Here is a 25,425-nt window from a genome sequence, read left to right on the forward strand (position 1 = left end):
TATTTAAATATATTATGTAATTATAATTGTGATTTCAACTATTGTGCTAAAAAATCCTTCAAGTAACAAGGATATGTTGATGGTGGTGGTGTCTTCTGAGGCATCAATGTCTCCTCATCCAGCCCCTCCAATTTCTTTAGCTAAAGTCATAACAAATGGAATGGTACCAGAAAATGAGGTAGTTAATGGAACATCAAATGAGAAGCTTTTTGTTATTGTAAGTGAAGATGAACATGCCAATGTACAAGTTTAAATGTAGCAACTTAATAGAACTTAACAGAGCCAGAAAGAAAAAAGAAGCAGTAACAAAAGTTAAATACCAGCAACAAGTAATCACTCTAAACCCTGAAATCAATAACTATTTCAACAAAAATTCAGAAACATCATACTTAAAAATTAAAAAAAGACAACAGTAGCATAACAAATCCATTTTAATCAACAATTTCAACAATACAAAATCAATGATTTAATTAATTTCAGATTCAGAAATCACAAATCAGTATCAGACATTCAAAACACTGAAACAGACTCAACAGTGATGACACTAAATTAAACAAAGCATTAGCAAAGAAGAAGAAGAAGAAGAACGTTAGCAACATTATTTGAACAAAAAATTCAAAAATTAAAAGTAAGAAGAAGAACCGAGCATTCAGAAACTAAATAGAGCCATCAGTAACCAGAGAAAAATTAAAAGAACCATCAGAGTAACAAAACTTCAAACATTCACAGCAAACTTCTAGCCATCAGAGTAACAGATCCAGAACCAAACTTTCAGAGTAACAAAATTTCAAACATTCACAGCAATTAGAAAACAAAGTAACAAAACATTTAGAACCAAACTTCAAGGACCATCAGCAACAGCAACAGATCCAGAACCAACCTTTAAACATTCAAAACAAAACTTCAAACCATCGTCAAATACAAGACAAATTTAAACAAAACTTCAAAAATTGAAGAAGACTTGAACCAAGACCGAAGCAGACTTGAACAAAAATTGAAGCAGAGTTGATCCAAGATCGAAGCAGACTTGAAGAAAAATCAGAAATGGAGCAAAAATTTAAGAAGAAGACCAAAGTGAAGATGAAGAAGAGAAGCCACTAACCTGGGTCCATGTCGAGAAGCCATTGAAGATGAAGAGCTGAAGAGGAGTTCGGTTAAACGGCGACGCTGAGGAGTTGGGTTAGGCGGCGACGATGGAGGGCTAGGCGGAGGGCAATACGGCGAGGGTTTCTTTCATTCAGAGTTCTCTAAAACATGGATGAATGAATGATTGGGGGAAGGGGGGTTGGGTCATGAGGGATCAATGGATCAGTGGATCCGTTTCTTTTTTTTACAAATTTAAAAACGGCGCCGTTTTATCCGAACCGGTCGGTTATCAGTCCGGCCCAACCGACCAGTTCTCGGCCGATTAATCGGTTTTCCACCGATTTTTTTGAACGGTTATAAGGAGGGGACCGGACTGCATGCACCGCCGGTTCCCGGTTGAACCGGTTTGACCGGCCGATCCGGTCTAATTTTCAAAACCTTGATTGTACTATTATCACTTAATTTCATTTTCAAAAAAAATGAAAGAATAATTTGTTGTCTTTAAGGGAAAAATGATTGGATTTTTTTTAAATTGTTTCTAATGCCATTATCATTTTGTTCACATCCTTAACGTTTTTAAATTTTCAATAATGTTTTTCTATCCAAACTCATTTTTTTTTTCAATAATACCCCTCTCCTCATCATCTTCCATATGTTTTGATTAGAAATGGATGTAGAGAATGTATTTACATTTTGGTGGACGTGTAAGATGGCAGGTCTAACATGCAGGGGGTGTGCTACATACATCACGCAGGGGGCGTGGAGCACACGTGGCGAGGGCTGGTTGGCGGAAGCTGGTAGCACGTGGGGGCGTGCTGACACATGGCGATGCCTGGTTGGTTGAACCAGGCAGCACGTGGAGGGCATGCTGATATGTGGCGACGCCTGGTTGGTTGAAGCTAGCGGCACATGGGGGGAGTGTTGAATGCTCACCTCTATATAAGACAAAGCTCGGTACTATTTTCATTCCGAAGAAGAGTGTGCTTTGAGTGGTCTTTGAGTGTTGGTAGTGTAATGGAGGGTACCACAAATTTGGTAGTGTATCGCAACGGTGAGATAATATGGAATACTCATGAGGGAGTGAGGTTTGTATGCAAGAATCCATTTTCGTTTGTGGTTCCATGCATCATGACGTTAATGGAGCTTCAGAACGGTCTCTGTCAAAGCATGGAGAATGGTATGTTAATAAGAGTGAGCAGAATTCTGTACCGGAATCCTATTGTAGTTTTTGGTGGTCTAATACAGTTTGATATCATGTCGATCACTGACGAAGCGAGTATGCAGAATATGTTCCAAATTCATCGGCAGACTCAGATGCGACAGCCACAGATTGAGTTGTATGTTGAGTTTGAAAACGTAGAGGCAGAATGGATTCAAAAATATAGAGGATGATAGAGCTGCAGTGTACGAAGGAATGAATAATGACAGTGAAGAGAACTTCGAAGCCACTTATGAAGCTGGCGACGAAGACGATGATGGTAATGTGGGAGTTGAGGCAGTAGTGAAGAATGTAGTGGTTCATCCCTCGAGCAGTCAACCGATGAACGTTCCACCGTTTATGCGCGACTTGGATCTCGACGCCATGCATGCACCGGAATTTCCCGAATATGCAAACATAGGTACGTGATGACTGAATAATACGTTTCTGTTAATTTATACTTTGGATTGATTAATGAACGATGATTTTTGCTTTCTGTAGGTGTTGCTGATCCTGAGGACAGAGAGTTCCGGATTGGAATGGAATACAGTTCTAGAAAGTCAATCGTTGCAGTAATTAGAAGATACACTATCTTTAGAGGAGTTGACTATAATGTGTATGAGTCTGAGCCACAGACGTTCTATGCAAAATGCAAGATGTATGGCCGTGGGTGCGACTGGCTTATCCGAGCCAGCTTGATACGGAAAAAAAAGTTGTTGGGAGATACGCAGATACAACGATAGGCACACATGCACAATGAGAACGATTTCACAGGATCATTCCAAGTTGGACTTGGATACAATTGATGAGGCTATAAGGCCATTAGTCGAGACTGACCCATCCATCAAGGTGAAATCTATAATAACGAAAGTCCAGTCAAGATTCAACTATACTATCAGTTACCGAAAGGCTTGATTGGCAAAACAGAAATCCATAGCCAAAGTTTTCGGTGGTTGGGAGGATTCTTACCAAGGTTTGCCATGGTGGCTCTCGGTCATGGTTCAGAAGATGTCTGGTTCAATTGTCCAAATAGAAACACGACCACTATACAACGGGAATGAGGAGGTGCACGGTGTAAAAATACTTCATCGCATATTTTGGAGTTTCAATCCATGTATTAGGACGTTCAGACATTGCAAGCCTCTAGTTCAGGTTGACAGCACACACCTATACGAAAAATACAAAGGTACACTTCTGGTTGCTGTTGCACAAGATGGGAATTAGAACATTGTGCCTATCGCTTTTGCCTTGGTGGAAGGGGAGACAACTGATGCATGGCAATTCTTTCTCAAGAATCTGTGAATGCATGTTGTTAGAAAGGATGGTGTGGGTATGATCTCAGACCGATATGAGTCAATCCGGGTAGCAGTAAATCGTTTCGGAGGTGACTAGCAACCTCCAAGAGCATGGTAGATGTTTTGTATAAGGCACATCGGCAGCAACTTCCTAAGGACATTCAAAGTCCCTCACTTGCAAAAATTTGTTGTCAATATAGGGTATTCAAGAACGGTGGAGGAGTACAACATCAACTGTAAGAGGTTGGAAGCCATTGGACTCAGACATTGGGTATTGGCATTCGACGAGGGACATCAATGGGGCCATATGATGACGAACCCTGTCGAGTGCATTAACTCAGTGTTGAAGGGTGCCCGTAATCTACCTGTGTTGGTACTGCTGGTCCGAGCAACATATTATCGGTTAAATAAACTTTTTACGCGGAAAAGTGCCGAGACTCACGAACGCAAGCGTGCTGGATTTACTTACTCCGTATTTGCACAGCAGCGGATCGAAGCAAATATGCAATAGGTTGGGAATATAGTTGTGCACCGGTTTGATAGATGAAATGAGGTGTTTGAAGTACGCAAAATGACTAGCAGAAAGGTGTTAGTTGTTGATCTTACGCGACAGACGTGTGACTGTGGACACTTTCAGGTGGACGACTACCATGTCGCCATGTTATTACTTGCTGTGCTAACCAGCGTCTCGATTAGCAGTTGTATGTGCATGATGTGTACAAGATAACAGAGATTCGTAAGGTATATAGATTTGAGTTCACACCATTAGGTGATCCCAAGACATGGCTTGCTTATGAGGGACCCACATTGGTCGCTAATCCCGCATTGAGGCGAATATCGAAAGGTCATCCCAGATTGACCCGATACTTGAATGGAATGGACTCACGCATCATGCGTGGTCCTCAGATATGCCGTCTTTGTAGTGCTCAGGATCATAGTCGGAGTCGATCTCATCAGCGTCCTGGACCGAGTGCTGCTGGTGACGATGCTGGTACCCAGGTCTTTGTTGGAATTTTTAAATTTGCATTTAATATTTTTAAATTTGCATTTTGTATTTTTATTTTTGTCGTGTTTGTATTTTTAAAATTTTCATTTTGTCAGTTAATGACAGCTTAATATTATACAAAAGATTAATTACGAATTAACTACGAAGTAAATATACAAAAGATTAACTACGAATTACATAGGTCATCATACAAAAACATTAACTATGAATTACATACCTCAACATAGTAAAACATTAACTACGAATTATATTAACTTAATTCGTAATATTAAATCTAAAAATCATAAACCCAAGCTCACTTCTTTCCCACCAACCAGTTCAGTTCCTTACCCATCATGCCCTGACCGAATCGCAACGGAGTATACCTATCAGGTGGATTTCGCTCCGTTCGTAAGTCATACGGGTGACCTCAAACTAAGTCATCCACACCCGGAGCTGCTGACCTACCTGCCTCTGTCGAAGCAGATGCACCGGGGTTGTACTCGTCAACAACCACGAATGCCCGCTGCGGCTGGATGAAACCACTATCACACGACGCACCCCCGGACGTGTGGTCAGAAGCAGGACCCCGCATACCATGGTCCATATCTACCGATGCCCCATGTGGATCAGCCGACCCTGACGGTGAAGGCATAGCACTAAAATCTGACCAACCACCCAAACCAGCGTTGGCCCAATCCTGTATTGCTGATCTCCGTGAGCATCGACGGGAATCTGCGACAAAAAGTCAAACCATTCATGACCGGCAGGAATGGTAAGTATGGGCTGATGGAGCCGGTTGGAGTGACCTTGGTGGCTATCCTGAGAGTGCTGGCTCTGCTGAGAGTGCTGGTTGTGCTGAGTGTGCTGGCTGTGCTGACCCTACCGACTGTGCCCACTATGCTGACTGTGACGTCTGTGGTGGCTAGACTCACTGTGGTGAGTGTGATGGCTACCATGACTGTGGTCCGGTGGCTATGGTATATAATAAGGAAACGGCTCAAATACCGCATGCTGAGGAACATACTCCGACAACCTCAGCATATGTCCGTACGAGCCCACGTACCAATCCCGGTAATCCACCGTCGGTATAAAGTCCCAGGTCGGAAGGGGATGCAGATCCCACAACCGATTGTTTCGCTTGTTTCCTCACTCCGCTATCCATGCCCCATGCAAAACTATCTAGTCATGAAGCTACACTCCGCGAAGAGCGATGCAATGCTGGTCCATGGGAATTTTCCTTGCTTCTCGCGGGGGAGGTTGTGCATACCCAAACTGATGCATCACTTGGTCCATAGGGTGCCATTTGATACACTCAAACGACAATAATGGAGTAACGATGTCACACACCTCAAGATGTCCGTGTAACTCGTCGGGTATGATCAATCCGTCATACGGCCGCCACTTAAACTGCCACATATTATTGGTATATTAGAACCCTAACATTAACGTTTGGAAATAGGAATCACAAGAACCATAAATATTTACTTCTTCCATGTAGTCTATATCATGCCTAAATCTCGCTACGGTCTTCGATAACCACACTGTGGTCCGTTCTGAATGACTCCACCTGAAAGATGATACGTTAAGTAACCGTAAATCAACATGCATAGTGAATATAATGCATGACTAAAATAAGAATTATTACCTCATGGCAACTGGTATCTCAGCCGGTAGAAGGGTATGTCTCGGTACGGGCGCAATACACGGAATTCGCTCCCATGCCCAAACAAACAACAGATTAAGAGGGTCATCCATCTCCTTTGTATCATATCGTGATACATGGCATAATGCTCTGTAAAGATGTGCGAGACATGCTGACCCCCAACTATAAGTATGGATCCGCTCAAAATCGCGAAGCAACGGTAGATATTTCGCGTGGGCGTATGCAGTTGACTTATCCGCGAATAGGGTCGACCCTAACAAACAGAAAATCTGACATCTGACGAATCTCCTAATGGACTCTTTAATATCCAACGGCTCCGCGTCTCTGATATGTCGAACCCAACCCAGCTTTATATAGGATTTCGAAGAATGACTGACTTCTGATTCACGACCGAATATCGCGATACTTTGGCTCTGTAGGAAGTCGCTACTATTATCAGTTCATCCACTCACAGGCTCTCCATCAATGGGTAGGCCAAATATATTAGCGACATCTTCCAATGTCACTGTAACCTCACCCACCGGCAATACAAAAGAGTGAGTTTTCGGCCTCCACCTTTCAACCAAAGCAGCTAATAAGTGGTGAAATCCTCTTATCATAGTATTTTTATAAAAAATATATTTTATTATAGTATTTTTATAACAGAAAATTAATCTAAAAATAACAAAAAAATTATATTCTAACATGTTAAATAACAAAAATTAAAAAAATTTAAATACATAAAAAAATATAATTTACCAACTTACATAAATTGGATGATCCAAATAATTTATAATATGTTCCTCCGAAGTCATATAATTACGTACCATTTAAAGATAAATACAAACTATTTTTTTTTTCTTATTTTTTTTTCACCCTTCTGCTTTGTTTTCTCGAAACCCCATTCTTCTCTCTAACAAAAACCAACAGCAACCCTTCTCTCATTAACACACTCTAATGCTCTAATGCATATACTAGGGGTGGGGAGGTTCTCTTTTTATAGAGCCAAGAGCAACGTTTGTTGTTTACCGAGGTAGAAGAGCTGTCCCCTACATGCAGACAGTCTCCAACACGCCTACCTCGTGTTGCTGCAGCACATTAGAAATCTGCAAAACTTGCTCTACCACACCCCCAGCGTATTGCCAGGGAGTTGTATGCGCACCGCATCATCACGCTTCCGACGTATTGCTGGAGTGTTGACACGCTTATGACGAATAGCGATACTTTGTCTTTTGCGTATTGACCGTAATTTTCACAAACCGATAAAACACCTCACTCCCTAATATTCAGCTAACACACCAACAAATTCTCCATATAAAAAATAATTTATGACTTGAACCACTCTCTTCATTCTTCTTTTTTTTTTAATGTCGAAACGGGACTCAAAATTCTAAAGAAGAAAACAAAAGCGATTACTTTCATAGATGATTTTTTTTCTTTGGGTCAGAATGTATGATATCTTTTTTTTAGGTGAATGTATGATTTCTAATATGGTTCCTTATAGTCTATATGTAAAGATAATTCAGGTTCAAAAATAATTGGGCTATATGCTCTTTTCTTTTTTTCTAAGCTCTTTTGTCTTGATCGAGTTAAATAAGTATTGAAAATTTGAATTATGTCTGGTGTATGTATTGGCTAACGATAAATTCTTCAGATTCGTGAACAATTAAAAAATAAAATCATAACAATTTCACTAAAATAAGTAATTGATTAATTATAAAAAAATGGAAGTTTATGAATCTTCAGAGTTTTAATTACTTTGATTAAAGTGAACATTGAAGCTTATTTTAATTACGGAAAAGGAAAGGTGAAATTCTGATATTAAAACAAAAGTGACAAATTTATTTAACTAATTACGTTTGTGATGAGACACATTGATACTTTGATAGCATACATATATATGTTTAATTTACAACTAATATTATTTTGTAATGCTTTTACGTTATTAAGGGATCCCTTCATTCAATGATTTCTGAATATACTAATATTTAAGAGATAATAAAAAATTAGTCTAAATAGTTTAACATAATTTTATTTAATATTTATTAATTATTACTAAAATAATTATATAATTTTAAATATAATAAATATATAATTATAAATATTATGTATATAAATTATAGATGTTATATTATATAGAGTAATTTTATATATTGTTATTTTAGCATTATCATTGTGAATATTAACCTTGTGTCTAAAATCTTTTGTTCTATGATATATTTACATGAAGTTTAACATACATCAAGTTGTTTTTTGTTTTAATTAGTTTAACATTTAATTTTTTTAATCAAAATTTCAAGTTTATTTGAGCTATTATTCTTATGATAGATTAATAGATAAGTTAAATTCTAGTTAAATTGATTAAATTTTATTAAGAGACACTGAATATAAATGATCTGACAAAAATATTAGCATGTATCAAATTAAAAGAGTGCGGTTTTGATTACGATATCACCTCAGAAAAAGTATACAGCACTAAAAAAAAAAAAACGAAAAAGTTCTTATTTAATTTTTACTTTTTGAAGGCAAATTCCCAATATTATTGTGCCAAACACACAAGGATAGAAGTCACCAAAAAAAAAAAAAACACACAAGGATAGAAAGTGGAACGTTGAAGGTAAAAGCATTTTTTAGAATTAAAAAAGAAATTCTATCCCTCGTTATATATCTATTATTTATTATATATTATTCAAATTCAAATTTTACACTTATTAGATTATTATATGATGTTATCTCTATAGTAGAGATATTTATTTCTTTTAATTATCCCATATATAGATATTTATATGTTTTTTTCATTTCATGAATAAAATTATCTGACTTTAGAAAAAAAAATTACACTTAATAATAAAATTTACGTAACACACTTTTAAAAATATTTTTAATTTTTTAATTTATTAAATCCAATCAATTATAATTATAATGAATTAATTATATAAATTAATTATTAAATATTTTACACTTAATTAATTTTATTTTTATTGTTAAAATTAAAAAAGAGTGAATTATTAATCAATTCAGAATTTAAATTTAAATTTGAGTAAAAAATTAAAAAATTTACTTTTAATTTTATCTCATTAGCTAGAGTTAATTTTAAAATAAAAAATTACTTTACACATTATACTGTAAGATAATATGATCATTTTTTTAATGATAATTATTACCAAATAAAATAGTGTAAAAATAAAAAAATATATTTACCAATTTAGAGGATAATAATACATTTTTTTCTAATGGAATAAATGATTGAATAACAAAAATTATTATGATTTCTATCTTTTCATATAAACTAATACTCAACGATAGTCTTCTAGTTATGGTGGAACTGGAAGTGAGCCGAGCCGAACTAAACCAAGTTCAAACTCGAGTAGTCGACTCATAAAAATTGAGCTTAGCTCGCGGTTCGGTTTATTAATAATCGAGTCTATTTCTTAAACTCAAACTCGGTTCATCAAAAGCTCACGAGCTGGCTCAAATAATAGGAACATAATATATAATTCTATATCAATAAATTATAACTTATATATTTTAAATATTAAAAATGATTAATTTTATGTATTGTCTATCTATCAATTATAAATTTTTTATTTATGTCCTACATCAAAATTATATATAAAAAATGAATATAAAATTTTAAATAACTAAGAATATTAATATATATGTATATATATCATCGAACCAGTTTACGAGCTAAGCAGTTGAGGTTATTCAAACTCAAGTTTGGCTTATTTAATTTATGAGCTCAATTTTAGGTTCAAGTCCGGCTCACCAATTCACAAGTTCAGCTTATCGTGCTATTAACGAATTGAGTTCCAGCTGACTCATGAGCTGACTTAACTCACTTCCAGTCCTAGTTCCAGTAATATTATCAAAGAATATTAACCAATTCAATAGGTTTTGTGATAGCAAAAGTTTATAAGTTTGGAGGCCTATAAATTAAGTCATAAAATGTGAAGTTTTAATAAATAACAACGTTGATCATATTATTTTGATTTTGAGAATCAATATGATACCAACAAATAAAAATGTCTCAAGTAAATTTCAACAAAGACAAATCTTCATAAGTATTGCTATCGATGAGAAATTGATTTGCTTTAAAGATAAATACTATTTTTTACGATATTTTTCAACTCAACAAACTTTAAAAACAAATACTATTTTTTTACAGTATTTTTCAACTTGACAGATTGAGGATTAATCTACCGTGAATTAAAACTCTATTTAAGGATCTGTTACTAATAAATAGATTGCTACACACAAAAGATAAAATTCGAACCCTAATACCTACTTAAATGAACGAGTGAAAAGCCTGATCAACCAATAAAAAATTACCTGAGACAAATATTAATTATTTGGGATAAGTATTGTTTTGGTCCCTAATGTTAAGTGTCAGAATCGAAACCGTCCTCAACGTTATTTTTTATTTAGAATCATCCTTAATGTTTTTTCGTATTAAAATCGTCCTTTTAACTTTTTCCGGACAAAAATACCATCCACTACCACCAGCATCTTTGCCTCCACCACCACCAGCAGCACCAACAACTTTATCCACCAAGAATAACAACATTAATGAAATCAACACAAATTCAACAACCAAATCAACACACAACAACAATAAAATCAGAAAATAACAAATCAAAATCAGAATTAAAAGTAAAAGCAGAAACAGTCACAGCAGCAGAAAAAGCAGAAACAGAAACTCAAGCAGAAGCTCAAACAGAAGCAGAAAGCATAGGCCAAAGCAAGGAGTAGAAGTCGAAGCAAGAAGAAGAAGTAGATGCAGAAGCCGAAGCAGAAGAAAAAGCAGATGCAGAAGTCGAAGCAGAACCACTGGCACTTTTCTGACGGTAGTTCGTGGGCAAATCGGCGGCGACGGCTCAACGGTGTGGTCTCCCGATGACAACGCGATGGCAACGGCGAGCCCTAGCGGTGCCGGCGCATCTCCTTTTCCTCTTCTCTTCTCCTCCATTGCAGCTCCTCTCCTCTTTTTTCTTTCTTTCGGCGATGGCGACGGCAGCTCCAAGTTTTGTCAACGCCGTCCCCCCTTCCCCTTCCCCTTCCCCCTCCCCTCCCCTCCCCTCTTCTTGTACCCTTTTTCTTTCTCCCTCCCCCCTTAACGCATTCTTTTCTTTTATTTTTTTTTTAAATTTTATAATTTTTTATTAAAGTAGGGGTAGTTTAGAAATAAAATTAAAAATTTTATTTCTCCCTCCCTCCAATGCGTTCTTTTCTTTTATTTTTTTTATTAAAGTAGGAGTAGTTTAGAAATAAAATTAAAAATTTTATTAAAAATGACGATTTTAATACGAAAAAAACGTTAAAGATGACTCTAAATAAAAAATTACGTTGAGGACGATTTGGATTCTGACCCTCAACGATAGAAACCAAAATAATACTTATCCCTAATTATTTTTAATATTTTCAACATTAAAATCGTTAAACTTTGGTTTTAATTATAACTTTATAAAATATTTATAGTAATAATTATTATATATTTTTTGTTTAATTTTTTAATAAAATATTTTATATATTTTTATGTATTATCTAGTAGAAAAAAAAGATCATACACTAATTTTATTATAAAAACGTGACGTATTAATCCTTTAGAACAAATATATATGAAAATATTAATATGGTAGCTTTCTTCCAAAGGGAAATTATTGGACAAGTCATGAATCTTTTTATTTTCAAAATTAAAAAGAAACTTACTTTTTATCTCATCTGCTATTGTTCAAAAAATAAGAAAAAGAAGTATTTGGCTAATAATTGTCTTAAATGTATTGGTTATGATTCTAGTAATAAGAAGTTCAATAATGTTGATAAATCTTTAAATTTTTTTGAGAGTTTAATTTTGATCTATATTTAATATAAAATATAGTCATTTTTATTAATATAATATTATTTTATTAGATGTATTCGTAAAACTGTTTTATATATAATTTTTTTCGTACTTTTAAACAAGGGTTTAGTGAAGAATACTAATTCAATATTTCAAACCAGCACTTTTCAATTTTTTATTTTTTATTTTTTTATATATAAATTAGTAAGTCTACTAATTATTAAGAACTCAAGGACAGGAAGAACCGTACAGGTTCGCATCGCATTTTACATTCCAAGCGTGCACGTGTCCACCCCAAGCACCCATCGAACGTGCACCAATAAAAGCACAAACAAACCGCCACGTGTCTGTTTACAAAGTGCACCACTCCACGCTGGCAGAATACAAGACCACAAACGCCACACGATAACTTGCTACATCCGGTCAATACCGCCACGTAATCAGTAGACCCCATCGTCACAGCTGGCTACACTTTTACGGACCCGAAGCCTCAGCAACGAAGTTTGTGGATGAGAAAAAGGCTCGAAATTAAATTATTAAACAAAAAAAATAAAGCGAAAAAAATTGGGAAAAAGTGCAAAGGTAAGCATCAGTGAGAAGCGCCAGTAAGTTTTCGCCACGTGTAACGTTCCTATAAGCTGACGCGTTGCAGCCTCAAATAATAACGAAGAAAAAATGGAAATAAAATTAAAAAAAATAAATCCACAAGAAATTATAGTGGCTGAGATTGCAAGTTGCGGTTAAACACTCTGTTGCAAGCTTCAGCTTCAGTTTCAGTTTTTCTGTTTTGCATTTTCTGATATAGTTTCTGTTTTCAGTTGAAGAGAAACCTCTCTTTCCTTCTCGGATTTTCGAATTTCGCAAATTTTTTTTTTGCGATTTTTTTGTTTTCGTTTTGGACTTTTCCGATCTCCGATTCGTTATAGCCAGAAATGAGTCCTCCGGCGAGTGTCCGGTGACGGTGAGCTAGCTCGAGTTGCATGATCGATGTGCTGTTTCGTTGCTATGGCTTTTTTAAGAGGTAAATTAATATTCGATTTTCCTTTGTTTTTTGTTTGAGAAATCTTGTGATTAGTTTCTGTTTGGTTACCGAGAAAATTCAAAATTCAATCACCGAACTTCGATTCAAGTTTACCTTTGGATTTGGATGTGGCAGGGTGCTCTCACTTCACTCAACTCAGCTCGTTTCTGTTGAGCTGAATTTCGAGTTGCTTTGGGATTAAGATTTTTTCCAATTTTTTTCTCGGCAACCAAACAGGAGGTGTTGGAAAATTTTGCAGTGGATAGTGAAGTATTCATCTATTATATATTTATAGTGATTTATATGAAGTGAAAGATGGATTATAGATTTTGTTGCTGTTGCCGTGAGTTGAATTTATCGGTTGCTGTACTAATAGTAGTTTCCCTTTCTTGTTTCCGCATTCTTTTGAAAGGTTTTGGCGCTCTCAAGTTCGTTTTGGTGAGGATTCTGATTAAGGAAATTTACTTTTATTCATTGGGAGAAGCGTCTCTCTGTTGCGGTTGATTCTTGAAATTTTGATTAACTGTTGTTTTCCTCTGTTGGTTCTGGTTTGGCTGTGTATTATTATTATTTTTATTATGAGAACTTGTAATGAATTGAATGAATGGTTTGTTGGTGCTGATACATATAGAGAGATGGATCCCTTCCTACTACTGTTCTCGTTTTGTTTCTTTTGCAGCAGAGATAGAGTCATCTTGTCATCATATTCTCATTAGTTTCACTACCACCACGGCTTTACTATTCACTGTGTTGTTTCGTCTCACCAATAATGGAAGGAGGTTTTCCTATTATCCGCTACTCGTCAGGGAGGATCTGAAGCAGCGCTAGCTGCTCACGTCCTATGATGGACGCGTACTCCTCTGGAGAGGAAGTGGTTATTAAGGTTAGGTTATTGATTGATTGATAGATTTCTTTGTTAAAGAGGAATGATAAAGATATTGAATGTTAGTATTTTAGAAGTGACTTTAATTCTCAAATCATGGTTGGAACAGAAGTGGGGAAAAAACTGTGTTTTTCTGTTAGGCCTAATGAGGGGAACTGTAAATCAAACACACCCTGAGTAGTTTACTGGCAATTGCAGACTAGGAAACCTTATACAATCACCAAGCAAAGAGAACGATGGACAGAGGAGGAGCATAACCGATTTCTAGAAGCTTTGAAGCTCCATGGGCGGGCATGGCAGCGAATAGAAGGTAAGAGTGTGTGTTTATGTCAATACTCAGATGTTTTCTCTTGTTCATTTATTCAGATTCATATGCAGATATGAGATATGTATCTATGAGCTACCATATCAGAAAATGACATGAATTATATCTATATTTGATTAACTCTAATTTTGGATTCTCCTTTTTTGGTTTCTCCCATGGCCTGCCCCCTTTTGCTGCTTTATTTCTGCTGTGCAGAGCATATTGGAACAAAAACTGCCGTGCAGATCAGGAGCCATGCGCAGAAGTTCTTTACAAAGGTTGATGGGCACCTTCTCACCTTGGCTTAATATTTTATTACTTTATTTGAATTTATGTTTTATTTGAGATGTTGATTTATCTATGAGTTTTGATTTGCTTTAATCAATAAAAATTCTCTTGCAGAGTTCATGATAGTTCTGTATCTGAACTGGTACACTGCAAACTAAATTAGGATCTCATAGTAGTTTCTAACTAAATTCTCTCTGGTTATAATATACTCAATGCGCTGGAAACCATAGTGCTTATTCAATAATAAAACTTGTATTATATTTCTTGAAAACATTGGTAGCATCTGTCAAAGGGCTTACTGGGTTGATTTTAAATGATGAGACTTTAAGTAACAACAATGGACAAATTAAATTGGTCATTGGTTCATGAAAGAAGAATTATTTACGCAGCAGATATAAGCCTGCTTATGATAAAGAAATGTGTGTTATTTTTAACTTGGAATATTTTTCTTCAAATCCATATCTCAAACTCTCAGGTCGAATAGAACCGCTCAAACTCAATGAACTAATCCAAGACTACATGTGTTATGCAAGTGACTGCTTTGCATAGATAGTAAAACTTTCATCTCAATTCCATGTAAACTGATTTCTTTATCAGGATGAAACTCCCTAAGTGAATATTTTTAGTAACTATGCATGAATGTCCAAGCTCCTGTCAAAAAGAAAAAGAGATCCAAAGCTGGTGTTCCTGGTAAAATGGAAAGTATGACAGTGAACCATGTCTAGTTGAGCTGCTTGGTTGCTTTGATACAGTAGAGTCTGGTAGTTTTCTTTTTCTGGAGTTCATTGTATCTGCTCTTTTCTAGAAATAGAAATATGAAGCTCAGTGCTTGGATGCATGAGCAGTGTGAGAATTTGGAAGCTGCCAGGTGGTGGTGATTAGTGAGAGAACAATTGATTTCTATGAGTACAGATAGTGAATGTTTGGAAAATAAATTATATGTTAATAACAATAACAAGTAGTTTACTCAAGAATTGCAGAATGCAGAAAGATTGAAAGCATTCAAGCACGCAATTTTACCTCTTCTTGAAAAGAGTGCCAAAAGAGCCAAAGATACTAGAGTTCTGCTCCGTTCCATGCTTCATAATGATTGATCCTCACGCAAATATATTTGGAGAACTCAAATGTATGTATCTTGGTAGTGAGTTCTGTAAGTTAAATGGAAATGCTTATTGTTAGTTCAAAACTCGACAGTACATAGGTAAATGGTCTCTCTGTATCCTCTCTTTTTGGAAAAAGTATTTGCTCAGATCAATGAGGGGGATGGTTTGGCTATGATTATTTGGCCAAACCATCCCCCTTTTTTCATTTATTATGATAGCATATACGCTATCTTTTTTGCTCCAAGACTAGGATATTTACCGTCGTCGCGCACGGTGACTAATCCCGCATTGGCTTTTAGGCACCTCAATGGATGGGATAACTAGCCTGGAGTGTTAAAACATTTCCATGCCCAAAGTAAGAATTGAACTCCAAACAATTGGTTAGGAAGGATGAATCCCTTTTGATCAATCACACTTCCCGGATACATGTATGATATTTTAATGCATAGAATAAATGGAATCCTTTACAGAAGATGCCCTATCTAATATGGAATTCAAACAGATTTTGATATCAAACTTGCCCAGTAGAAATTCTTGCAATGAGCAGAACTTGAGAACTGAAATTTGAGGGCATGGTTAATCTGATCACCTTACTTGTTGGATTCAAGTAAATAGTTTATGCTAATGGCTACAATCATTAATGTCTTTGATGTTGATCCATATCAGAATCTGTGCCGTGGTTGTGCACATGTTAAGAGTTGAATGCTGTAAATTTGTGTTAAATGTTGATTGACAATTCTTGTTTCATAGAACTACTGCCATCATTGCAATTTCTGTCTTTGTTACCTAATGCCAATATCTTCCTACATCTTTCTAGTCTAGAATCAATAATAAAAGTTATACAAGCTTTTTATTAAACAATAACCAGTTCCAATTCCAAAAATCCATATAAATAATCGTTGGCAATTTTCCCCCATTGAATTAGTGAGTATTTCTGGATGTTTTCTTTTGTTAGCTTTCATGAAAGCAGTACTTGATTTACCATGTATACAGTTGATTCTGCTTTATAATTGAATACAACTGAAAATATCTGCTTTTGATATATTAATATTTTCCAAAAAGTGCTTTGGAAATTCTACGTACAAGAACCAAGTAAATGCCCTACATCATAGTGCTTTAAATGATTTTAGTATGACTTCACTTGCTGAGAATACCGTTAACATTTTCTTTTTCAGTTGGAGAAAGAGGCCCAGGCAAAGGGTGTTCCAATTGGACAAGCTCTTGACATAGAAATCCCCCCTCCACGACCCAAAAGAAAACCGAGCAATCCTTATCCTCGGAAGACCAGTGCTGGTGCCGCATCATTGCATAGTGGAGCAAAGGATGGAAAACTCAGTTCTCTTGAATCTTCACATGCTAAACAAGCACTGGACTTGGAAAAGGAACCTGTTCCAGAGGTAAATATTTACTTCCTGTTTTATATATTCCACTATTCACAGAGTTTATTTATTCACTTATTTTCAGTTTTGTCAATTAGTGAAATAATCTTGTTCCTTGTTTTAATAGAAACATAATGGAGACAAAGTGTCACATGTAAAAGAAAATAAGGATGAGAACTGCTCTAAAGTATTTGCTCTTCTCCAGGAGTTACCATGTTCTTCGGTTTCTTCAGCAAACAAGAGTTCAATATCGTGGTCAGTGCCACTGCAAAATTCATGCGGCTTAAGGGAGATTATACCTTCAGTGAAAGAGGTAATAGCGAAAGATGGAACAAATAAATCTTTTGTTACTATTGAACTTGAAAATCGGAAGTTGGAGATAGATGATGGGAAGCAGACTAATGGAAACTCCAGTTTGGAGAATTCTGATACAGTGAAATTGGTTCAAAATGAAAAAACAGATGGTCTTAACTGTGAACTAACCATAGATGGGATACAAGGCAATCATAATTATCCGAGACATGTTACTGTGCACGTTGTTGATGGGAAACTCGGAACAAGTACTGCAAATCCATCCCAAGATATGGTGTTTCAAGATTCTATGTTTCAGCCACTAGGAGGGATTAATGGGCAACCTAATCTTTTCACCAATACAACCGCATCAAACACGAGCGAGAGCCAAAACAACACAGAGAGATCTTCTGTTCATCAATCATTTCTTCCTTACCCTCCCTTCATACAAAATAATCAAGGCGATTACCAATCATTTCTTCAAATGTCTTCCACATTTTCAAGTCTTATTGTGTCTACCTTGCTGCAAAACCCAGCAGCACATGCTGCCGCAAGTTTTGCAGCTACTTTCTGGCCCTGTGCAAATTCAGAAGCTTCAGCAGATTCTCCTACGTGCTCTCAAGGAGGTTTTCCACCCAGACATAATGGCTCTCCTCCAAGTGTGGCGGCTATTGCAGCCGCCACTGTAGCTGCTGCAACTGCATGGTGGGCTGCCCATGGACTGCTTCCTCTGTGTGCTCCACTCCATACTGCTTTTGCTTGTCCTCCAACATCAATGCCGGCAGTTCCATCAATGAATACTGGTGAAGCACCAGCACCAGCACCGGTACAAGAACCGGCACCAATACCAACATCAGAGACGGAACAAGAGAAGAATAGTCTGCAAAATCCTCCTCAGCAGGACCAGACACTTGATCCTGTATGCTCGGAAGCTCAACAAGCACAACAGTCACCTTCTAAGTCCCCAGTTGATATCTCATCAGATTCCGAGGAGAGTGGAGATGCCAAGTTACATCCTTCGCCGTCCAAGGCTACTGATCAAGAGTTGAACAAAGAAATATCCGAGCACATTGATTCCAACAAAGCAAAAGGTAGAAAACCAGTTGACCGATCCTCATGTGGTTCCAACACAACCTCTAGCAGCGAATTGGAGACTGATGCATTAGAGAAGGATGAGCAAGGGAAGGAAGAGCCTGAAACAGCTGATGCTAACAATTTAGCCATTGACTCTAGTAATCGTCGTAGTAGAAGTGTTAGCAACCTTACTGATTCTTGGAAAGAGGTCTCCGAGGAGGTAACATTGTATCACAGTTTCTTTTCTTGAAATTCTTTTAATACAATGCATGCATACGTTGCTTTTTCTTATGAAACCTTAATTACCAGGGGCGACTGGCCTTTCAGGCTCTCTTTGCCAGAGAGGTGTTGCCACAAAGCTTTTCGCCTCCGCCCGATTTGCTAAACAAGGATCAGGAAATGGACAGCATCAAGGATAACAAGCAAACCACAGATATCAAGGATGAAGGCCAAGACAGCAAGAAATGCAGTTCTATTTTCGAGGGTATTCAGAAAATGATGCCATGTATAGAGAATAATGAGGAAGAGGGACTGCTAACCATAGGACTTGGACAAGGAAAGCTCAAGACTCGTCGGACTGGCTTCAAACCTTACAAAAGATGTTCAATGGAGGCCAAGGAGAACAGGGTTGGAAGCACAGGGAACCAAGGTGAAGAGCAAGGGTCAAAGAGAATACGCTTAGAAGGGGAGGCTTCAACTTGATGAGGTTTGATTATGATCCTATGCATGCTATGCAATAGAACGTAAAAGGCTCTATACACCTTTGGTTATTGCATGATCATAATTTCTTAATCCTGCTCAGTTATGGTGTACCTATTGTTTGTTTTCTAATTCTGCATCTTCACGAAACTTATCGTGTAGATGTGTGTACCATATTAAATTACTACATGCTTTCTTTTACTACCTTGGACAGATGATGATGTTACTGCTGCTAAAATCTCCCCTAAATAGACTTCGACAAGATACATTAAGTATTACTTGAGCATTGATGAACATTAAGTAATTTATGATCCTTCATTCAGCCGTTTTTCTTGATTTTACCTTATAGTTTTCTTGATTCTTTTTTCTTTTTTTTTTTCTTTTTTCCAAACTCTGCTTGGAATTGGAATAAATTTTCTGAAACAGGGTATGCTTTTGCGTTGATGTGGTTACCAAATACATATATAGATAAAAGTGGTTTTCTTTTGGTTTTAAGTTTGACTTCTTTTTGGAAAGGGTAAGGTTCATAATCCCAATCTTAAATCTTGTTTTCATGGGGTTTATAGTCCGAAAATTTTCTTGAAAATAAAAGGAATCCGGTACTAAATAGAGGCACGTAATTAAGTGAAACCAAGTATTGAAACATAGTTCACTTTACTTAGAAATAAGAACTCTAAACAGAAGATAAATATAAGTTGTGTAAAGCAAGAAGAGAAAACATATTATAAGAGAAATTTGGTACAATTTGATTATCATTGTGCTAGAAAAAGGTGTGTGTTCATCTTCAAGATAGATGTGCGAAATAAAGTATAAATGAGAATTGAATAGCTTTTTAGTATGTCTTCCTTTCTCATAATTGAAAGAGGTGTGTATATGTTGTTATTGTTTATTTATTTGGAGCAATCCTATTTAAGCTTTGAAGAGCAGATAGGAGGCATGACTTTTTCACCTTATTACAGTAAAACCAAGCGTTCAATCATTTTTTTAATCAAATTTTTAATTAAGTCGTTGTGCTTTTTCTCCTTCGTACATATATCGGCACGGATGTGTTGCTTCTTCTATTTCTTGTTGCTACTTCTTCTTTTTTTTTTTTTATTATTGTCATCATCGATTTCTTCTTTTATTTTTGGAGGACCACATATTTAAAATATTGATTCACTCAACTAATAAAATATATTCATATAAAAAATTTATGTATTATATGTAAAATTTTGTTATGTGCAAAAATTTTTGTACTATGTAAATATTTATGCGATATATATAAAAATTTTTATACTATATTGATAAGTTTATATTATGTGCAAAAAATTTTATGCTATAGAAATATGAAAAAAAAAAATGATAACATATGTATGCTTTCTGCCGAATTTGTGCCAACTTAATTTAGTTAAAAACGCTTGTAAATATAATATTACCGTTTAATAAGTAATTCAATACTTAAAACTCCAATCTAACACAATAATTGACTAAGGAAAAAAAACATCTGTCTCTGCAGCTAATTATGTATCTACACATATTTATATCGTAAGATGGCTTAATGAACTCTATGTTTCAATAGTTGTTATAAATAATCTAGATTATGATTGTATAAAAGTTAAAAGCAAAATAAAAAACTAAAATAGAAAAATTTATAAACTAAATGTCTATTCTAGCTTAGCTTAACGATTATGGTTTTAGGAATTGATTGATGAATATTTAAATATTGTTAAAGTTCAAATTTCACTACACCAATATGCCAAATAATTTTAGAGCAACACCAACCTTAGCTTTGTGGCTTATAATCCTAGGTTTTCAACCCTCGGATTCAATTAATTTAGAGAGTAGCTTTAATATGAAACCTTAACCGTGTCTATTTCAAAATTTAATACTTTTCTTGAGTTACCATCAAACATCCATAAAACATAATGTAATAAGAAAGAAACCACTACTTCACACTTACCTAACATATCAAATATATAACCTTAACAGTTAACACAATGCTTTTTGAAAGAATATATTAAAGAATAGAATTTAAGAAAATACTCAATTTGTTTTCTGAAATTACACTCAAATCTCCTTTAATTTTTGAAATTTTAATTACTTCAACTTAATCTCTAAATTTTTTAAATTTTAATCACGTTAGTTTCTGCGATCATTTTTATCATAGAGTCAATTAAAAAATTTAAAAATTAAATTAAGCAAATTAAAATTTTAGACTAAATTAAAATTCAAATATAGCTTCAAGGACCAAATATTTTCTAAAATTTTTACTGTTTTGATCAGTTAAATGTGCACAGAGAACATAATATTGTTAGTATTATTCTTTGTTGGAAATTGGATTTCTCAGCACAATCAAAGATGCTGATTTAGCGGACTATACTTTCTTGTAACGCAATTATACGGCACTTATGTTATACTTAATTGGACCAGTTTTCAAGATTCCTTGTACATACGCACGTAGGAGTATCGTTAATACTAAAGAGAGAGGGAAAAAAAAATTTCGGACTCCTCTTATTTAGTATTTATTAATTCTAATGATAATTAATAAATATTAAATAAGATAAATTTTAATTTTTTATTTTTAAATATTTTTATAAAATTATTATACTACCCAATTGTTAAAATATAAAACATTTAACTAAACCACTAACAATTATATATATAAAAAATTATATATATACAAAACTAATTAAGTTCATATGTATTTTTATATAGACAAATTCTTTGATAAAGAGAAGAATATAATGGATGCTGATGGATTTTGGGTTAATATATAATTTAAAGAAAATCAATGTTATGTTTTTAAAATTTTAGATTTTTTGAAGTAAATAAATTGATAAAATAATAAAATAAGAGATTAATTATTATTAAATTTGTAATTTTTATTATATGTGAATTTTATTATTTTATTAACTCTCTTTAAAAAATTTTAATTTTTTTATTAAGAATATCTTATTAATTAAGTGACTAATAATGAATTTTTTTAAGAAATTCAAGTTCAATATGGTTAATACTTTAGCAGATCCTAAATTAATCAATTCCAACGTCAATTATTCATAGGTTAAACATGTACTTTTCAAAATCTAAATTTTAAATAAAAACTAATGGTGTGAAATGATAATATGTCAAATTTTAAAAATATATTTAATGACCGATTCTTTTATGTTAGAATATTATTAGGATCAATTAGGATCAATTAGTATTATTTAGTTGTGTCCAAGATACAGTGTACAAGAAGTATTTATAGGTGCTAAATGAATCAGAGTAATAAAGGCATAGAATCCTATAATTAATATACAGATATACTACATAAATACAAACGATACTAATTGATCCTAATTGATGCTAATTGATTCTCTAACATTCCCCCTCAAACTCAAGTGGGAGCTAAGGATACCAACTTGAGTTTGGATAACAAAGTCCGGAAACGAGTCGGGTGATGAGCTTTCGTGAAAATATCAGCAGTCTGATATAGTGTTCCAACAGCAATGAGACGAATAGCATCAATAAGGATACGTTGCCGAACAAAGTGACAATCAAGCTCAATGTGTTTGGTGCGTTCATGAAAGACATCATTATGGGCGATCTGAATAGCACTGCGGTTATCACAAAAAACATCAGTAGGGGACGACTGAGGAGCACCCAAATCTTCGAGAAGCCAACGAACCGAGACAACTTCAGCAGTGGTGTCAGCGAGGGCACGGTACTCAGCTTCTGTGCTTGAGCGAGCAGTGAACGTTTGCTTCTTAGCACGCCAAGAAATGAGAGCGTCGCCAAGAAACAAACAGTAACCAGTAGTAGAACGACGATCAGTGGGATCACCAGCCCAATCAGCATCGGAGTAAGCCTGAAGAGACAAAGAGGAATGGGCAGAAAAATAAAGACCATGAAAGAGAGTGCCTTTGATGTAGCGAAGAATGCGTAGAACTGCTGCATAGTGAGTAGTACGAGGAGCTGACAAGAACTGGCTAAGTACATGAACCGGATAGGCGATGTCTGGTCGGGTGACAATCAAGTAGACCAGACCGCCAACTAACTGTCGATAGAGAGTTGGATTATCCAAAACAGTGCCATCCATAGGGGTAAATCGAACATTAGGCTCAAGAGGAGTAGACTCAGTGCGACTATCTGTAATCCCAGCACGAGCAAGAAGATCTGAAGCATACTTAGCCTGAGAGAGATAGATGCCATCATCGGTGGAGATGACCTCGAGACCAAGAAAATAGCTGAGAGAACCAAGATCTTTCATCTCAAAGGTACGGTGAAGTGAGGCCTTGAGAGCAGAGATACCATCAACATCATCCCCAGTGATTATCATGTCATCAACATACAAAAGTAGAAGAACAACTCCACGTTCGCTTTTACGAATGAAGAGCGCATTCTCATGAGGGCTAGAAGTAAAACCAAGACTGCATATGGTAGTGCTGAACTTGTCAAACCATTCACGAGGAGCTTGCTTAAGTCCATAAAGTGCCTTGCGAAGGAGACAAACCTTATCAGAAGGACAAGGATATCCCGGAGGTGGTTTCATATAGACTGTCTTCTTCAAATCCCCATTAAGAAATGCATTCTTCACATCCATCTGACTGAGAGACCATTTTTTAACCGCGGCAATGGCAAGAAGAGCTCGAACAGACGTAAGGCGAGCGACAGGGGCAAAAGTCTCTTCATAATCAATACCATACTCTTGCGTACAACCTTGAGCAACCAAGCGGGCCTTATAACGGTCAATAGAGCCATCAGAGCGAGTCTTGATCTTGTATACCCATCTACTGCCCACAACTTCCTGATCAGAAGGAGGATCAACCAGATCCCAAGTGTGTGCTTTTTCAAGTGCCTGTAATTCTTCTTGCATTGCTTGTTGCCAATTTGGGTTTGAGGAGGCTTCTCTGAATGTCTTAGGTTCATGTTGATGAAGAATAGTAGAAAAGCAATGATAATCAAGAAGATGAGGAGGTGGATTCCTTACCCTAGAAGAACGAGCGGGAGGAGGAGGCATGACGGTAGGAGCAGGATCATCGTCCGGTCTGGAATCATCGGGAGATGGAGAAGGCGGAGGAACAGGAGGCTGTGGAGGGTCACTCGAGAGAGAACCTGTAGAATCATCACTAGGAAAAAGATCAACATTGGGGTTAGTAAACAAAGGTGACTGAGTAGTAGGAATCGACTCAAAGGATGAGAACCGAGAAAACATGTGGTGCTCCCAAAAGACAACATGACGAGATATACGAATACGTTTAGAAAGAGGATCCCAACAACGATAACCCTTGTGTTCAGTGCCATAACCAAGAAAACAACACATACGAGTCTGAGGTTCAAGTTTACTATGTTCATGAGGCTGAAGAAGAACAAAACATACACAACTGAAAACTCGAAGAGAACTGTAATCTGGGGGGGTATGATTATATACTCTAACATTTTCTCAAGGTGCCATATATAGCTAGCTAGTAGTTATTATGGGTTAATTTGAATAAACAGTTTAATTGAATTTTTTTAAAAAAAATAGGTTAAATATAAATATTTATATTAAAAATAGTTTAATTTTAATTACTATTGAAGGATTCGAGATTTCGAGATAAAAGAGACTCTAAAACAGATGAAAAATGACAGGCAATAGGACCTGATAATATCCCTATTGAAGTTTAAAAGGGCTTTGGAAAAAAAGGCATTAACTGGTTAACCAAACTTTTTAATGAGATTTTAAGGTCAAATAAGATGCCTGATGAGTGGAGAAAAAACACCTTGGTACCTATCTACAAGAATAAGGGGGATATACAAAGTTGCTGAAACTATAGAAAGATCAAGCTCATGAGCCATACTATGAAGTTATGGGAAAGAATGATAGAACGGAGGTTGAGAAAAGAGACACAAGTAATAAAGAACCAATTTGGATTTATGTCAGACAGATCTACCACCGAAGTGATATACCTTTTAAGAAGGATGATGTAGAGGTATCGTAGTAATAAAAGGGATCTATATATGGTGTTTATTGATTTTGAAAAAAACGTACGATATGGTGCCAAGGGAGGTCTTATGGAAGGTTTTAAAAAAGAGGAGAGTAAGGATAGCATATATTCGGGCAATTAAAGACATGTATGATGGGTCGCAACTAGTGTGAAAACTCAAAGTGGTGCGATAGAGGAATTTTTTATTGGTATAGGAATTTTTTATTGGTATAGGATTATATCAGGGATCATCCTTAAGTCCATATCTTTTCACATTAGTCTTGAAAGTACTCACAGAACATATCCAAGAGCCGATGATATCGTCCTTATGGGAGAGTCAAGAGAAGACCTAAATAAGAAGTTGGACTTATGGAGAGAAGTTCTAGAAGTGTATGGTCTGCGCATAAGCCG

General features: G+C 35.7%; 2 protein-coding genes across 7 annotated transcripts; one reads left to right on the forward strand and one right to left on the reverse strand.

The window, feature by feature from the left end:
* Positions 1 to 5,758: 5,758 nt before the first annotated feature.
* On the reverse strand, positions 5,759 to 6,322 carry LOC130962451 (serine/threonine-protein phosphatase 7 long form homolog). Its single transcript, XM_057888662.1, has 3 exons — positions 6,213 to 6,322; positions 6,053 to 6,134; positions 5,759 to 5,974 (listed from the first exon to the last, which is right to left on the reverse strand). The coding sequence occupies exons 1-3, from the start codon at positions 6,320 to 6,322 to the stop codon at positions 5,759 to 5,761; spliced, it is 408 nt and encodes a 135-aa protein (XP_057744645.1).
* A 6,470-nt stretch (positions 6,323 to 12,792) lies between these two features.
* Positions 12,793 to 19,412, forward strand: LOC130960917 (protein LATE ELONGATED HYPOCOTYL-like). 6 transcript variants are annotated; one of them, XM_057886446.1, is made up of 9 exons: positions 12,793 to 13,069; positions 13,205 to 13,339; positions 13,482 to 13,507; positions 13,749 to 13,952; positions 14,151 to 14,262; positions 14,473 to 14,534; positions 16,823 to 17,044; positions 17,154 to 18,611; positions 18,701 to 19,412. In XM_057886446.1, exons 4-9 carry the CDS (start codon positions 13,911 to 13,913, stop codon positions 19,091 to 19,093), a joined length of 2,289 nt encoding a protein of 762 aa, XP_057742429.1. In that variant the 5' UTR covers positions 12,793 to 13,069; positions 13,205 to 13,339; positions 13,482 to 13,507; positions 13,749 to 13,910; the 3' UTR covers positions 19,094 to 19,412. The 6 variants fall into 6 exon arrangements, with proteins under 6 accessions (XP_057742429.1, XP_057742432.1, XP_057742430.1 ...); XM_057886449.1 differs by having other exon boundaries at positions 13,205 to 13,334; XM_057886447.1 differs by having other exon boundaries at positions 13,205 to 13,309.
* The last annotated feature ends 6,013 nt before the right edge of the window (positions 19,413 to 25,425 follow it).

The sequence above is a fragment of the Arachis stenosperma genome, chromosome 2 (assembly GCF_014773155.1).
Source record: "Arachis stenosperma cultivar V10309 chromosome 2, arast.V10309.gnm1.PFL2, whole genome shotgun sequence".
Classification (NCBI taxonomy): domain Eukaryota; kingdom Viridiplantae; phylum Streptophyta; class Magnoliopsida; order Fabales; family Fabaceae; genus Arachis; species Arachis stenosperma.

Bases quoted from the DNA above. Each gene is read 5' to 3' on its own strand.
- LOC130962451 (XM_057888662.1), bottom strand. From the start codon at position 6,322: ATGGATGACCCTCTTAATCTGTTGTTTGTTTGGGCATGGGAGCGAATT. The intron at 6,135-6,212 runs GTAATAATTCTT...ATCATCTTTCAG, and splicing joins GAGATACCAGTTGCCATGAG to GTGGAGTCATTCAGAACGGA. The intron at 5,975-6,052 runs GTAAATATTTAT...AATATGTGGCAG, and splicing joins ATATAGACTACATGGAAGAA to TTTAAGTGGCGGCCGTATGA.
- LOC130960917 (XM_057886446.1), top strand. From the start codon at position 13,911: ATGATGGACGCGTACTCCTCTGGAGAGGAAGTGGTTATTAAG. The intron at 14,535-16,822 runs GTTGATGGGCAC...TTTCTTTTTCAG, and splicing joins CGCAGAAGTTCTTTACAAAG to TTGGAGAAAGAGGCCCAGGC. The intron at 18,612-18,700 runs GTAACATTGTAT...CTTAATTACCAG, and splicing joins GGAAAGAGGTCTCCGAGGAG to GGGCGACTGGCCTTTCAGGC.